We start from the raw sequence: 16916 nt of genomic DNA, 5'->3' as shown, positions 1-16916 counted from the left end.
TAATCCCGGCATGGAACACTGGACAGCGGTCAAGAATTTCCAGAAGTACCTGAAAAGGACTAAGGATATGTTTCTCATTTATGGAGGTGACGAAGAGCTCGTCGTAAAGGGTTACGTCGATGCTAGCTTCGACACAGATCTGGATGACTCCAAGTCACAAACCGGATACATGTATATTTTGAATGGTGGGGCAGTCAGCTGGTGCAGTTGCAAGCAAAGCGTCGTGGCGGGATCTACATCTGAAGCGGAGTACATGGCAGCCTCGGAGGCAGCACATGAAGCAATATGGATGAAGGAGTTTATTACCAACCTAGGAGTTATTCCCAATGCGTCGGGCCCGATGACTCTCTTCTGTGACAACTCTGGTGCTATTGCCCTTGCCAAGGAGCCCAGGTTTCACAAGAAGACCAGGCATATCAAGTGTCGCTTCAACTCCATTCGTGAAAATGTTCAAGATGGAGACATAGATATTTGTAAAGTGCATACGAATCCGAATGTCGCAGATCCGTTGACTAAACCTCTTCCACGAGCAAAACATGATCAATACCAGAACTATATGGGTGTTCGATTCATCACAATGTAACTAGATTATTGACTCTAGTGCAAGTGGGAGGCTGTTGGAAATATGCCCTAGAGGCAATAATAAAATGGTTATTATTATATTTCCTTGTTCATGATAATTGTCTATTGTTCATGTTATAATTGTATTGACCGGAAACCGTAATACATGTGTGAATACATAGACCACAACATGTCCCTAGTGAGCCTCTAGTTGACTAGCTCGTTGATCAATAGATGGTTATTGTTTCCTGACCATGGACATTAGATGTCATTGATAACGGGATCACATCATTGGGAAAATGATGTGATGGACAAGACCCAATCCTAAGCATAGCACAAGATCGTGTAGTTCGTTTGCTAAAAGCTTTTCTAATATCAAGTATCATTTCCTTAGACCATGAGATTGTGCAACTCCCGGATACCGTAGGAATGCTTTGGGTGTACCAAACGTCACAACGTAACTGGGTGGCTATAAAGGTACACTACAGGTATCTCCGAAAGTGTCTGTTGGGTTGGTACGAATCGAGACTGGGATTTGTCACTCCGTATGACAGAGAGGTATCTCTGGGCCTACTCGGTAATGCATCATCATAATGAGCTCAATGTGACTAAGCAGTTAGTCACGGGATCATGCATTATGGAACGAGTAAAGTGACTTGCCGGTAATGAGATTGAACGAGGTATTGGGATACCGATGATCGAATCTCGGGCAAGTAACATGCCGATTGACAAAGGGAATTGTATACGGGATTGATTGAATCCCCGACATCGTGGTTCATCTGATGAGATCATCGTGGAACATGTGGGAGCCAACATGGGTATCCAGATCCCGCTGTTGGTTATTGGTCGAAGAGCTGTCTCGATCATGTTTGCATGATTCCCGAACCCGTAGGGTCTACAGACTTAAGGTTTGGTGACGCTAGAGTTGTTATGAGAATTAGTATGCAGTTACCGAATGTTGTTCGGAGTCCCGGATGAGATCTCGGATGTCACGAGGAGTTCTGGAATGGTCTGGAGACAAAGATTTATATGTGGGAAGTCCTTATTCGGTCACCGAAAGTGTTCGGGGGTTTATCGGTATTGTACCAGGACCACGGAAAGGGTTTCGGGGGTCCACCGGGAGGGTCCACCTGCCCCGGAGGGCCCTATGGGCTGAATATGGAGGGGAACCAGCCCCTAAGTGGGCTGGGCGCCAACCCCCCTAGGGCCCATGCGCCTAGGGTTGGGGGGAAACCCTAAAGGGGGCGCCCCCCTTGGCTTGGGGGGCAAGCCTCCCCCCTTGGCCGCTGCCCCCCCCCTCCTCTAGATCCATCTGAAGGGGGCCGGCCCCCTCTCCCTTGCCCCTATAAATAGAGGGGAGGTGGGAGGGCTGCAGCACCCTTCTCCTGGCGCAGCCCTCTCCCTCCCCAACACCTCCTCCTCCATAGTAGTGCTTGGCGAAGCCCTACCGGAGAATTGCAAGCTCCTCCACCATGCCGTCGTGCTGCCGGAGCTCTCCCTCAACTTCTCCTCTCCCCTTGCTGGATCAAGAAGGAGGAGACGTCCCGGGGTTGTATGTGTGTTGAACGCTGAGGCGCCGTCCGTTCGGCGTTAGATCGGATCTTCCGCGATTTGAATCGCTGCGAGTATGACTCCCTCATCCGCGTTCTAGTGACGCTTCCGCTTAGCGATCTTCAAAGGTATGAAGATGTTCATCCCCTCTCTCTCTTGTTGCTAGAATCTCCTAGATGGATCTTGGTGATGCGTAGAATTTTTTTGAATTATTGCTACGTTCCCCAACAACTAGTTCAACTAGTTTATTAATTTACTTACTAATTATTTTAAACACTTACTAAAAACAGTAAAAAAAACTACATTATACAATAGTAAAAAACTACAGTGAAAAACAGAAAAAAAAGATGGAGGGAGAAGGGGAAGGAAGGAGGAAGGAGAGAGGAGGAGGGGGAGGAGGCCGGTGGGATCGGAGGAGGGAGGGGCGGGGGAGGAGGGGGAGGGGCGGCTGGAGGAGGAAGGAGGGGGCGGGGGTGAGGGGGAGGGGGCGGCGGGAGGAGGAGGAGGGAGGGGGCGACCGGAGGAAGAGGAGGGAGGGGGCGGCCGGAGGAGGAGGAGGGGGCGGCTGGAGGAGGAGGAGGGGGCGGCCGGAGGAGGAGGAGGGAGGGGCGATGGGAGAAGGGCGACCGGAGGAGGAGGGGGAGGAGGGAGGGAAGGAGGGAGTACCTTGGTGAGGAGAAGCGCACCGGCGGACGACGGGTTCGGCGCGGGCGAGAGCGAGTGAGAGGGAGAGTGAGTGAGAGGGTCAACTGCTCCAAGATAAGGTAAGTAAGTAGTAGCGCGTTTCAGAGATACACACTGCTGCTACGGGACGTAGCAGTAGCGCTAGTCAGGGATACGCGCTACTACTAAGTGGGGCTAGCCATCTGCGCCCAGTACAAATATAGCAGCAGCGTGCTTTCGCAGAACGCGCTACTCTTAAAGTAGTAGCAGTAGCGCGGTCTATTTAAACACGCTACTACTAAGTAGCAGTAGTGCCCTGTTTTGTCCAGCGCTACTGCTAAGATGCTGTGTATAAGGTTTTTCCTAGTAGTGTTTGGTTCATAGGATAGAACTGTAATAGGAATAGGAAACTTGTAGAAAATGAGATGACATGTATCTCAAAATCCTATGACTAGGCTTAGAAAAAGAGATGTCATTTGATTCACATTGTAGAAAAAAATTCATTGAGTCTAGGTTCATGTTTATTTTTCTTTGAAATGTGAAGAAACCAATCTTATGCTGAATAGCAATCCATTCTTATGAATCAAAGGGCTCTAAAGGAAAAATTCCTATAAGAATTCTATTCTATAGAATTTCTATGAAATTTCTTCAAACCAAACGAGGCCTAAGGGTTTTACCTCCCTTATCTAACACTCGATCTACTGAAGTGACGAGGTGATTCAGGGCAGGGAAGGGATTTCTGAATTTCTGAAGCAGCAACTGGCTAAAGCACAACTTCGTATGCAACATTACACTGATCAGACATGGCTTCGAGGTAAGAAGGCGGAAGCGTGAAGCGCTCCTCTGCAAGTGGGTCCTTATTGTTGTCCTTAATTAAATTGGTGTTGTCGAGTACGGTGATTTGGTGACCAGGCTCATCTGCACCTAGTAAAAAAAATCAAAACAAATATCAGAAAAAATCAAAAATTCTAACTTTTTTGTGTGGTAGATAAATTGATGCTTGAGGTCCGCTCCAATTTCCAACTCATTTGAACATCTGAGCAGCTCTCAGCAAAAAAGATAAATCGAGTCAGAACAATGCGTGAACAGTAAACTTTTTACATATCCCGAATTTGTTTTTTTTTTGCCAAGAATTGCTCAGATGTCCAAATGAGTTAAAAATTAGAGTGGACGTCACGCATCAATTTATTTACCACACAATAAAAATTAGAATGCGTTGGATTTTTCTATTATTTGTTTTGAATTTTTTTCGTCCTGCGCGAATGCAGCTAAACCTGGGCTCAGAAGTGGATTATCAGTTGTTGTCCATCTATAAGTCAAAGTATGTAACAGAAGAATGTTACCATTGGTGAATGAAATCTTCCCCAATCTTTGTTCCTAACACTATCTGTGGTTGGTTGGTTAGAGGGACTGTAGTATCCCCAACCCACCAGTGGTGCTCGCATTTATTCCTGAATTTATTTCAAGATTTCTGGCAATGCACATTTAGTGGGAGGAGACGTTTCCGTCAACAACGAGGTGACTACAGTGACTTTGTAAATTTCAAGATGATATGTCAGCTCAGTCTTTTGGAGGTGCTCATAGAGGTAGGGTGTATGTTCATAAAGACAAGTGTATGCACGTGTATATGAGCGCTTGCGTCTGTACTGTATTAAAAAAAAACACTCTCCACTACCTATTCTACAATCAGGGGCGCGTCTATCTCGTGCGCAGAGAGAACATCAAAGCAGAGATACCATGTTGATCGTAAAAGGGGAAAAAAGAGCTTCGAAATGCCCAGATACTTGGGAGTTTGGATGATAATGCACAGCTGATGTCACTCAACAATATACTGTACATCACTAGACATTTTATTCAAGGGCAATGAAAATAACAAGGGGTTGGGGTTCCATCTTTACACAAAAAACTCCCTGTTGCTAACCAAATAGAAACAATACATTCTAGAACTTCTCATGCTTCGCAGACTAACACCAATAGGCTTAAAAGATGAACAAAAGAATGAGCAAAATAGAAAACAAATCCTTCTTTGTGGGTGCATTTACTATGTTCAGTACTAGCATATTCTCACTGTCCAAGCTTCCCCCATATGCCTTTCTTTACTGTTAGGCACTTCAATTTACCAAACACGAACCCTGACTTTGGAGGATTGCCATCTATGAGGGAGTTCTCGTATATCTCCTTGCATTCTTGTACGACCTAACAAGCGAGTAGGATATAAGAATCTGTAAGCCATTTTTTCAGCAAACCAGGAAAAGTTTTTTTTTATAAGAAAACCTGAACTTATGTATAAATGGCGTCATAATTGTCAAAATTTCTCCTGAAAACCTAATTTGACTATCAACAAATTGCACACCAGATACTTATGATGTGAGAAACTTTGTTCCTACCTCCTTGGCTTCTTTCCGTGGAATGCCTTCTCGCAGTGCAACGAGCTTCTCAACAACCTCCGACTACATAGCAGACATGCCAAATTGCAGAGCATCAAACAAATGAATGGGAGGATAAAGTTTATGGGCTATAATAGTATGTGCTCAAACAAAGGCAATTATAATGCTTGAAAGAAATTACCGGGCAATCTGGTTGATGTTCCAGAATATTTGTGTAAATGAGAGTGAAACTATCCAGACTCTCAGCTGAAGCAAGCTCCCTTAGATCAGCCAGAATTCGTACTCTGTTTTCAACTTTCTGAACCACATTGCAAAGACAGCATGTCAGAGAACTGGTCCATGTTATAGAAGAATCAAACCAGAATGTGGGACTAGAATTCTAGGATAGGTGTTTGAACGCAAAAATACATTAACCTAAAAGATGTATTGTACCACAAAATGAATGCACCCTAATCTTGCAGAAAATGCTTTGCAATATTCATACTGCTTGAACAAAGGAGTTGTAGCTGTAAATAGTATGAAACTTCCAGCAGTAATTATACTTACAGTCACACTAGTGTGCTCTCTGAAGAAATCCATAAGCACCTCTTCATCTAGCCTCATCCTCTCAACCGTTTCTTCTTTTATATAATTTTTCTAAAGGTGCAAGCAATTGCAAGAGATAAGATGAAATGAAGTGTGAAATGATCAGTGAAATCGGTAAAAAATACTGTCTGAACCAAGAACACAATAGAAAAAGCTCATTTCAGAATGATTCTAGAGAACATGGAAGGGTCCTCCCTTTGTGATGACTTTACATCATATATATGTTCCCACCATCCCTCCAAATCACAAGTATACAGTTAATCTGAATAGTACCAAGGGGAGTTCTGCAAACCTGACTGAGAAGATGGTCAACATATACAACAATTGTTTCCTCTAGGCAAGACTCCACAAATCTTCGGAACGATCTATCTTCAATATATCTAGACAAATAAACCCATTTACAATTATAAGCAGAAAGATATGATGAACCACATTTATCAGTGATAGCAAGCATTTGCATGCCATAACCCCCAGTATGGATTATAGGAATATTACTAAATAGGATGGCATTTATTATCAAAATAAAAAGATAAAAATGATTAGTACACCCTCTGTAAAGAAATATAAGTGCATTTAGATCACTACTTTAGTGATCTAAACGCTCATATATTTCTTTACGGAGGGAGTACGTACTGTTTTTGGAACTGATCAATTTGCACTGGAGTTCCCAAATTTGATGAACATGTATGAATATGATTTATGTTAAGATTTCAGGATCTAGTGATATAGTTCAGGTCATGGCACAAATTTTGGTAGATGTGCAATTTTTCAAAATTTTGTGTCTTCAAACCAATTTGAAAAGTTTTCTGCATTCATAGCCATGGTATAGGTCAATAACACTTATTGTGTAAACTTACAGTTTCACATCGCCAAAATAATCAGCAAACGTGGCGACCAGATATTCGGTCACCATTCCATCCATCCAGTCTGATAAAAATGAACCACTGTTAGAAAACAACAATCTGTCTCTTCAAGGAACACTTGAAAATAGCCTTAGAAAAGCACTATGCCAGAGAATTCCTAAAATATGTTAACCACAAGTAGAAGAGGTAAACAACTACTTGCACACAGCTGCCAACTACAGATGGTGATTGAATAGAAGCAACAGCGATAGCCAAAAAATCAATACCAGTCGATAAAATATCTTAAGATAAATATCACCATTGTTACTGTGTAAGCATAAAAACATAAGAAATGTCCCAGCGCTTTTCTGGGTTTCTAAGTAAGACTCTCACAGACGTAGAGGAACTGCTTGTGCTTTAAATTCCAAATGATCAAGAAAATGACTCGAACAAAGGGCAAAGGGGAAAGGATAAATTTGTTACCCAAACAATACCAAGGAATTACCTTTTTGGTAAACCTTCGCAAGAAGATCCTGCACACCTGGGTCTTCGAAAATAACACTGACAGTTTGAAGGACCGCCTCCTGTTGGAAGAATCGGTAACTTTAGTTACAGCAGCAATGACCTTTTGTTGTCTATAGACGCAGTTGTATCAAATAACATTGCTTGGAAGATGAACCAGCCAAGCTTGGCCAGTTCTCAGCACATGGGGCAAGACAGCTGAGTCAATGCATGCCCACCACTCTTACCACCTGTCTCTTGGGCAGTACTGGACAGGGATTGGCCAGAAACCAGTGTCAATAACCAAAGAGTTAACCAGTTCAGTGCTTGCTTTTAGTACTCGTATAAATATTTAAGCAGCTTTTCCAGAATTGTGGCAAAGTAATGTGGAAGCCCTTGGACCATAACTAGGTGACTCGGCAAGGGTTCTTTTCATTACCTCCCCACTCGTGTCCGACTGTTTCAGTTTCTACAGGGTAGCATGTATAGGCAAGAATCTCGGTTTCAGGACCACAACAGCGAAATCTCAACTAGCCGATAGCAGGTTGTGCAAACTTTTACACCAAACATTATTACAAACTTCCTTGGTTATACGCTGTAGCAATGTGTGCAATTAAGACATTCGTGCATGGTTTTAAATAGCGCGCTATAGGTACTTTGGTCCAAACACATGAACACATGTTTTAAATTGCGCACTATAGCACGCTATACCGTTTAGAAGAGGTCCACCGCTAAGAGGCATAGCCCGCTATCTAAAACTATGCATCCGTGTAGAAGTAAACATCAGACACCTAAAGAATCAATTTCACATTGATTAGCAGGTTGAGTTTCATTTCTCAAACCTAACACTAATGTTACATATACATATGTAATGTATCTTATGCATGCAGATTGTAGAACACACCTTGGCAACCTCAAGAAATCCTTTGCAAGTGTCTTCAAAATTAACCTGTAAAACAGAATTTTACTCACATGTAGAGTCTAAAAAAATGCTTAAGGTGTGCTAAAAGAAACACAGAAAAACTGCAATAATAACACATATTTTCAACTCTATGCTGTCATCAACTTCTGAATTTGCTTCACATTCCCAGTTTTCCAGTCTTAGTGCCTCACAGAAAATACCATGAAGTCTTACCTGTTCGTCTCCCATGAAGTTTGCTCTCCCAGCAATGCATATATTTAGTCTGCATGTACAAACTATATCTATACTAGAGTATATGTCCTACTCCCTCCATTCCTAAATGTAAGTCTTTGTAGAGATTTCATTAGGTGGACTACATATGGAGCAAAATGAATGAATCCACACTTAAAATGCATCTATATACATCCGTATGTAGTTCATAGTTGAATCTCTACAAAGACTTATATTTAGGAACGGAGGGAGTACTTCACAAGTTGTGGTCCATGAGAATATTCTACCTCCAGGCTGAAAATATACTACCTCCAGGCTGAAAACGTGTTGCTTTAATTCCATGCACATAGAACAAGAAACTAAGCAAGGACTTTATACTCCCAACTTTTGACATAGTCGGGCCCTGTTAATTGTGCAATCGTCTCTTTGACGTCAATAAGGTGGTAACTGCTACGAAGACCCAACAAGACTTCAGTTTGTAACACATAACCAACTTCCTAAACATCATGTACTTTAGACTAGAGAAAATTACTTTGATGTGCTATATAAACTATACCATATAACATACACAAATCATCTACCTCGATTTTTAAATTAAAATAGTCAGAATGGTTATTCATGTCCTTGATCCTTGCCATGGAGACTAGTTCTTACAAAACTGAACCTTACGGTATGCAGGCACAGATACTACGGATACTTGGGTAGTATTTTCAGTAAAAAGAAACAGGGAGAATTTAATGATGTAATGATTGAAAACACATGAAGTCATCTCCAGAGCAAGTTTGAAAATGTGAAAGAATCTAAGGACCAGGCTTGATGACTCATTAGTACCTGTTCAGCATAGTTCGGAGGAAGCGCTTCCAATGTGCTGCTACTTAGCTCTGATGAAAGTTCGTAGCAACGCAGGTTGTTGTTAATCTGGTCAAATAATACAAGGATCATATAATAAGAAACAAGAGTAGCAAGAACTGACATGGAACAGCTAAATGTGCATACTAGTGAAAGAAAACTACGGACCAATGCGCACAGAGTTTCCAGACCGACATCAGAAGCTGGCTCCTCAAGGCTTTGCCTCTCAGCTGCTTGAAAATCAAGCATAACCTGTGAAGGTACCAAAAGAAGGTTGAGTTGCAACATTTCAGTAATTTATTTCAGATTGCACAGAGCAAAGCAAAGCAAAAAATAGTTAAGACTAAAATAATGTTGAGGGCAACTTGATAAGTACCTGAATAACTGCGAGAGCAATACGATATAGCATGACATCTGTGCTATTTTCTCTTACTATCTGCACTTGCTCTGTCAATATTCTGAATAGATCTACAGCTGCAGGTGTATATAGTTTTCCATCCTCTGTACTCTTTGGTGGTTGTGTTTTATCAGCCTCCAAAATGTTAGTGTACCATTTCTACAGAAGCAAAAAGGAGTATGAATAATCATGATTAAGGTCAATATGAATTCAAGAGATAAAGTTAGTACCTTAGTTGTTGCCTGCATACGCTCTACATACATATTCATGAGGGGATCCAATGCACCACTTTCTGAACAAACTTGGGCAAGAGATTCGTCCACACCAAGGCCAATAAGATTATCTTGATATTGCACAACCCAACCTGTTACCTACAGTGAGCAGTCAATTAATGCGCTTGCATTACAAGCGAAATAAAAGCAAACAGGAAAAAATATACTGACAAGTGGTCATCACATGGAAAAAAATATAGCAGAATAACACAATGAATTTAAATATCACATACCTTCAGTATATTTATATTTTGAATATCATTTGCTCTTTCACTGAGCAGTCTTAGCATATGAATGAACCTTTCAGTATATAGATTTACCAGGAGCTGGAAAATTTCATATCTTGTAGAAATAAGAAAATCAAAGCAGTTAGTGGATGATATGGAAAATATTAGCAGTTACATGTCAAAATGGCGAAGTAGAAAACCCCAGCCATCGACATTTCATAGAAGAAGAAAAATCATGTTTCTCACCAAAGGGATGTACTTTTAAGCAATTGGTATATTGAAAAGTTATAATACAACACAGAGCATCCCCATATACTGAATTAAGAAGGCATATAGTATGGCCCATGATAGGAGCCCCCAACATATTTTTGTCTTCTTAATCGTTATGACAGAATATTAATTTCTTGTGCATATAGAACAAATAGTATTGGACATATCTTCCAAAGATAACTATCGTCTGTAATACCATTGACATACCTAGGAGGAAAACATGGTGCAACATAGTCATAGATATCGCCAAGCTCTTCTCCAATCTGTATTGCATTGGGAGCAGAATTCCATGTCAGTCAGATCACTAGGTAAATCCAGACAAGCGTACTTTCTTCTAGAGAAACACCAGACATTCTTTGTCAGGTCACAATTTAAATTTATAGAACAAGTAGGATTAAGATATATTTGTAGACAAGATAAGTAACAAAAATTGAGGTCATCTACATCAAACGAGCGGTAAATTATGGAGCCAAAAAGCGTACACAGTAATACATGATTCATGATTACTAATGAACTGAGATATTTTGTGTTAAATTTCTTAACAGCCACGCCAGTCTTCTTTCAACATAACATACAATGGAAATGAGTAGGATACTTGAGAGCTGAGGTTCTTAGGTCCTTGAGTCGAGTAGCTGCCCCACTGGCTAGGAGACAAGTCGTACCGAACTGACCCATGTTGAGCCGACTACCTGGGGGGGGGGGGGGGGGGATTCTAGCTCGCTCATCTCAGGTGATCAATTACACGGAGTTGAGAAGTCCGGTTTGTACTCTCAGGAGGGGACCATTTAAACTTTTCTTCTCTTTGTGCTATGATTTACTATAACATGTGTAAAAGTCAGAGTACTTACTGCCTTAGCTTCCTCCAGAGCTTCCATCATATCTTCTGAGAAAACAAGCTGCGTGATCAAAACATTAGTAACTGCTACAAATGCATGGACTGTGATAAGCACACAATGAAGCCTTGAATCCAAGATCATAATGTGCTACCTCAGTGAGCAATTTGTCGAAGCGAGCCTCAACAGCCTTCCCTATGCACTCATAGCATTTATCCTTGTAGCCCTTTCCCTGGGTCTTTGATTTCTCTTGGGTGCTATTTCTTGGGGTAGATGCTGCCCCTGCACCTTTTCTGCCAGAGTGAACCAAAATCGTCATCAGTCCATAGGAGATAACCTCACAAAAGAAGTACTACTTTGCAAGGTTCTCACATATGTTCTGGTTAGTGGTTTATCAATATTCAATAGACATCTAACAAACAATAGACTGAAAAGGCACAGTTGTATAAGACCATTAGACCAAGCGGTGGGACACGACGGAAAAGCAATACAATATAGGCGATTCAGCAAGCTTGTAGAAAGCAAGCAAGTCGACTACACCCACACAATGGCTCCAGAAGATAACCATTACAAGAAAGAAGAAAATAGGCAAGGTTGTGCAAAAGATAATATGATAGCTAGAGTTAATTGATCTGTCAACCCAAATCTAGCCAGTCTGCAGTTTTAACTAGTATATGTATATGTGAAACAGTACATCATACAATGACCATATGGACAATATACTACAACAGCTGACATGTTTCCTGCCCCCTTTGCAGATCGTGAATTCATTTACTGGATCCAGGCACAAGTTCATGGATGAGCGATTTCTTATCTGAACACGCAGTGCCTAAGTACTACTCCTATCTTATGTGCATTTAAGCTAGCACAAAAGTAAAGGGCATGATGACTAATAAAAGATGCAGTGTCCAAAAAGATGTTATAACTTTGCTACTCAAACATGAAACTGAACATACTGCCTATTGGATCCAGGCACAAGTTCATGGATGAGCGATTTCTTATCTGAACACTAAGTGCCTAAGTACCACTCCTATCTAATGTGCATTTAAGCTAGCACAAAAGTAAAGGGCATGATGACTAATAAAAGATGCAGTGTCCAAAAAGATGTTATAACTTTGCTACTCAAACATGAAACTGTATGAAATCATACTGCCTATTGGAACTGGAAGTGCAGAAAGATGTTCTATAGAAGAAGAAAAGTAGTGTACTTTGTCGTTCTACGTTGGTTTGCTATTGTCGCCATGGCGCCTGCACCCTCAGCCTCAGCTGCTTCCTCTGCAACTTGTTGGTCTATGATCTCTTGCATTTCAACAACCCTGACATAAGAATTTGAGTTTGTACGATCATGTGCAGTAATATATGTGTGTGAACTAAAAGATAAACAGGAAACGAAGACAATACAACTCCTTTTCTGACCCCAAAAAATGTTATATTTCCAGTACTATTTCCCTGATCACAGATCAGAACTGATAAGAAGCGCAAATTGTCCCTCCTTAAAAGTAATGATGGGGAAACAGTATTCAACCACTCACTTCAACATTGACGTGTTAAAAATAATTTAAGTACATGGTAAGGATAAGCTATACCTTAGAGCTCGGACCAACGTCTGAGGGCTGCAAAAGGTAAAGAAAGAGAAAGTATAAATACTAGGGTGTACTCCACATGTATGCCTTTAATAATAATTAGAGCATGCACATGCATCTTAGTTCACCCTCGGAATATTGATCACCCATATTTTGGAAAAAATATACAATTAAAAATTGATAAAGTATGAACAGAACTTGTTTAAGAAAACTCTCATTCTATTGAAATGATGTGTTATAGTCGCACAAGAAGATGTACCATGATACACCAGAGTTATATACTTATCATATTTGCAGCAAACCCCCGAGCGACAGCCCCATGCTTAACAGTAAAAGTTAAACAGTCAAGATAACAGTGGTTCAAACATAGAATTGCCTTGGTGTCTCCGACTCTACATTCTTTGCTTCATGTTAGACCAAGGATTTCAAGACTTGCCTCATCCTTACTACAATTTGAATTTTGTCTTGCTATCTTTCAAAAAATTAAAGCTATCATTTCATCAGGTCTATTCTGCCTCTTGCAAGCTTCATTTAGTACATTCCACAAAGCAGATATGAAGAATTCAAGATGGAACAAGAATACAAGGATGCCAACAAAACATCGCCTAGTTTTTATAACATGTGTATAAGACGATTCAGACATTTACCATGTTAATAAAAAAGTCAAAGTTCATATAACAAAACTCAGTACCTCTCTTTTGAAAGTTTAAAGAAGTTAGCAATATGTTCCCATAATGTCTTTTCAAATGTTTCCCATGATCGATCAACATCTTCAAAGTATTCTCTGTGGGAAGAAAAAGAACCGTCATGTGATTTACACATATGAATTTCATTGCAATACAGGCAACAGGCAAGATTTAAATAACATATATGGCTTATCCTAACAGCATTTAATATCATACTGCAGGCAATTTCACTTATACAAACTGTCTTAGAAAAGACCCATTGTGCCGATCTTATAAATCTAACATGTCGTCCTAATGTGGATCCATAGAGGGTCAGAAGTTTGCTTTCTTACACTAGTGTTTATTAGTCTTTACTAGGTCAGCGGTTATAGTACTTTGACTTCTGCAATGGTATCATACAAGATTGATGATAAATAAGCTACTCCCTCCGATCCATATTACTTGTCGCTCAAACGGATGTATCTAGCACTAAAGTACGTCTAGATACGTCCATTTGAGCGACAAGTAGTATGGATCGGAGGGAGTACATGTTTTACAGATGGACGGAAATTCAAAAATAAACAGTGGTAGTTTATTACCAGTTGCATATGCAGTCAGTAGAAGTTTCTTTTAAACACTACTGCCATGTTTGATATTTGAGCTTAGGATGAACCAAACCTCGGTTAAAAATGCTTACCTCATTCTAACAAGAAAGGCAACGGTCAAGGAAAACTAGGGATGATACGTCGCATAATTATCAATGGTACCTAGTTATACAGATTAAGAGAGGGGGTCCCACCTCAATCGGCCAACTTCTTCCTTATGAGATCCAGCAGCAGCTAAAGCAAAACGCCTCTTTCCATCAAGAGCTGTTAATCTCTAATTTCATCACAGGCAAGATCATAGAGAAGTCAGATGACTAGAACATAACCATTATGGTTATCCAATTGTTGTGTTAATTGACAAGCCAAAGAAGAAGAAACAACCTCGTAAGTGTGAATCAACTCTTTGTCATCGCTCAAGGAGTCACGTGCTGCAGCTGCTTCAACAGAAATAGACATCATACCTCCTACATCCTACCACACATTGACGATCACTATATCAATTTTTCGTGCTCAATAACTTGGTTAGCTCAACCTATTGGTAAGTTAGAAAGTATACTTAACACATAGCAAGTAGAGTCATAGTACAATGCTATTGTTAAATTAAGGTCAGCAGTCAGCAAACCTTTAAAGTTGTGTTCAGGTTGTTTCTTGCATTGCTAAGGAGCTTGATCCTGTCATGATTCTCGATTAATGTTTGACACTCCTGACACAACCTGCCGTCATTGTTGATGATAAATAGAGCTGTAAGAAATTAAGGAAAACATACGTGCAGCCTCGAGAAGTGACAAGCATGTGGAAAGGTGAAAACCAAGATAACAAGCTTACTTGTCTATATCTATGAAGTTCTCACGTAGACTGTTTATTGTTTGTTGGGATATCGCAAGAGCGTCGATGCCAGCATGAGCTTGCTCGACCTGTCAATTTTGAAATATATTCACAAAAGGTATTCATCATCAAGCAGACAGACATGAAGGGCGCAAATGATTGGATCAGAAACTGTAACTTAGGCAGACTCCAGCTGATCAATAATGGTATTCAAATGAGTAAGTTTGGCAGGTCATAGTAGATATCAAATTGTACCTGTTCTGCCACCATTGAACTCAGTTGAGTATCATTTGTCTGAAGAATTTGTAACAAATAGTCAGACAATCAGGAGGTGTATAAAATGATTCAAATAGTAAACATATTCATAATATCTCAATGGTAATCTTTGTATGTCAGTATCCTTTTGACACATGGCGTCTTGTTTTTTACTTTCATGTAAAAAATAGCCATATTTATACCAAAAAATAAGAAATACTTTTGAATGAAATGTGAACTCAAATTCAGGCGCTGACAGCCCATGCCATATTAACAGTTATGGCTTGCTTGCGTCTCAACTGGTGGTAGTACGCATTTGAGCAGGAACGGCGCATCCGCACAGAAGATACAGATAACCCATGAAGAATTATTGTTTTTCGAGAGAGAAATAACCCATGAGGACTTGAAGCTATAAGTCACAGCCCCGGCTTCAGCTACCGAAAAATTCTGACTACCGAAAAGGACTAGCAGAAATCATGTGAGACTTGGTCAAAATCCAAAAAATGCAGGCTCAGCTGAACCTGGAAGATCATATAAGCATTTCCTCAAGCATCATCAGTTCGCACGAACGGCTTGCTTGTGCTGAGACCCCTCGAACAATTCCCGCACCTTAAGCAAGCGCAATTGTGCATAAATAGCTAGTCATCGATCGTAATTTAGCTATTAAATCTAATCATCACAATCTGGGAACAATATCCTTCCGCGATCCCAGCACGAACTCAACCGCAGCAGAATCACGGGGCCAGAGGCAAACAGCTCCATTGTAAGGTCATTCGGAGCGAGCGATTTTTTCAGCGGAATGCAGGAGCCATTCGGGGAGAATTTTTGAGGGTGCATGCCTACCAGCGTCTACAGTTTCACCGAATCTACTCGCCCACCGCTACTTGAGATTCCGCCACAATTGGCCGCGCCCGGCAGCGAAGGAGCGGACCCGCGGCGGGTCCGAGGGCGGGGGAGGGGGGAGGGAGGGATCGCGTGGCGTCACCTGCTGCCGCGAGAGGTAGTCGGCCTTGATGGAGGCGATGGAGGAGAGGAGGTCCTGGGACGGGAGCAGCTTGGCCACCTCGCGCACCGCGGCCTCCTTGGCCTCGATGCCCAGATCCTCCATGACCCGCTGGCGCCGGCCGGCCGCCCGCGCGCCGCCGCCCTAGGCCTTGGCCTCCTCCGAATCGAGGCGGGCGCGGTGGGCGTGGGGGACGGGGGAACGGAGATCGCGACCAAGGCGTGGTCGGGTGTGGTGTGTTTAACCGGAAGGACGGGTGAGAGAGATCTGACACTTTCTTTCGACGAAACTCACTTCGCTCATAAACTCCACTGCCATCTCGTTGTTTTCTTCCCAAAAAAATGTCTGCGTCTGGTCTTTGGACAGCATTATCGTTTCACAAATGACGGAAATTCAGGCGGCAGACCGCGTGGTGTAGTTTCGGCCTGGCCGATGGCCAACGGGGAGAGGAGAGGGGTGCAATATACACACTTTCTTTTCTGCGAAGCTCACTTTGTAATACTCCTAGCGGTATTTATTTCATTTTATTTTGCGGGAAAAAAACTTTTCATCTATTCCTCAAATATTATGACAGTATAAAGAGCATCAGATATAACATAAAATGCATCTATATCCCTAGACCACCTAGCAACGACTACACACAGTAAAGCAAGCCGCAGTCGAGCCACCGTCATCGCCCCTTCCTTGCCGGAGCTAGACAATCCTTATTGTAATAGACAGACAAAAAGTCATCGTGCTAAGGCCCCAACGGATCAACACATCAAAAACAACAACCACCGTCGATGAAGAGAAACATAGATCGGAATGATCCAGCTTGTAGACACATGAACACAGACGAACGAAGACCGGATCCACACAGGTCCGCTGAAGACAAACACCGACCGAATCCCGCGAGATGCCAGAGACACGT

At 41.7% G+C, this 16916-nt stretch overlaps 1 protein-coding gene across 1 annotated transcript; it reads right to left on the bottom strand.

Moving 5' to 3' along the window:
• Positions 1-4604: 4604 nt before the first annotated feature.
• On the bottom strand, positions 4605-16209 carry LOC123138215 (exocyst complex component SEC6). Its single transcript, XM_044558144.1, has 25 exons — positions 15989-16209; positions 15004-15042; positions 14749-14837; positions 14546-14636; positions 14305-14394; positions 14118-14197; positions 13345-13437; positions 12657-12683; positions 12279-12386; positions 11225-11363; positions 11086-11133; positions 10445-10500; positions 9974-10082; positions 9699-9839; positions 9448-9627; positions 9240-9323; positions 9054-9140; positions 7995-8039; positions 7095-7173; positions 6605-6674; positions 6040-6127; positions 5709-5798; positions 5344-5460; positions 5163-5225; positions 4605-4971 (listed from the first exon to the last, which is right to left on the bottom strand). The coding sequence occupies exons 1-25, from the start codon at positions 16109-16111 to the stop codon at positions 4840-4842; spliced, it is 2268 nt and encodes a 755-aa protein (XP_044414079.1). The 5' UTR covers positions 16112-16209; the 3' UTR covers positions 4605-4839.
• Positions 16210-16916: the final 707 nt, after the last annotated feature.

The sequence above is a fragment of the Triticum aestivum genome, chromosome 6B (genome assembly GCF_018294505.1).
Source record: "Triticum aestivum cultivar Chinese Spring chromosome 6B, IWGSC CS RefSeq v2.1, whole genome shotgun sequence".
Classification (NCBI taxonomy): domain Eukaryota; kingdom Viridiplantae; phylum Streptophyta; class Magnoliopsida; order Poales; family Poaceae; genus Triticum; species Triticum aestivum.
The sequence above is the reverse complement of the archived record's forward strand: the minus strand, read 5'-3'. Positions and strand labels throughout refer to the sequence as shown.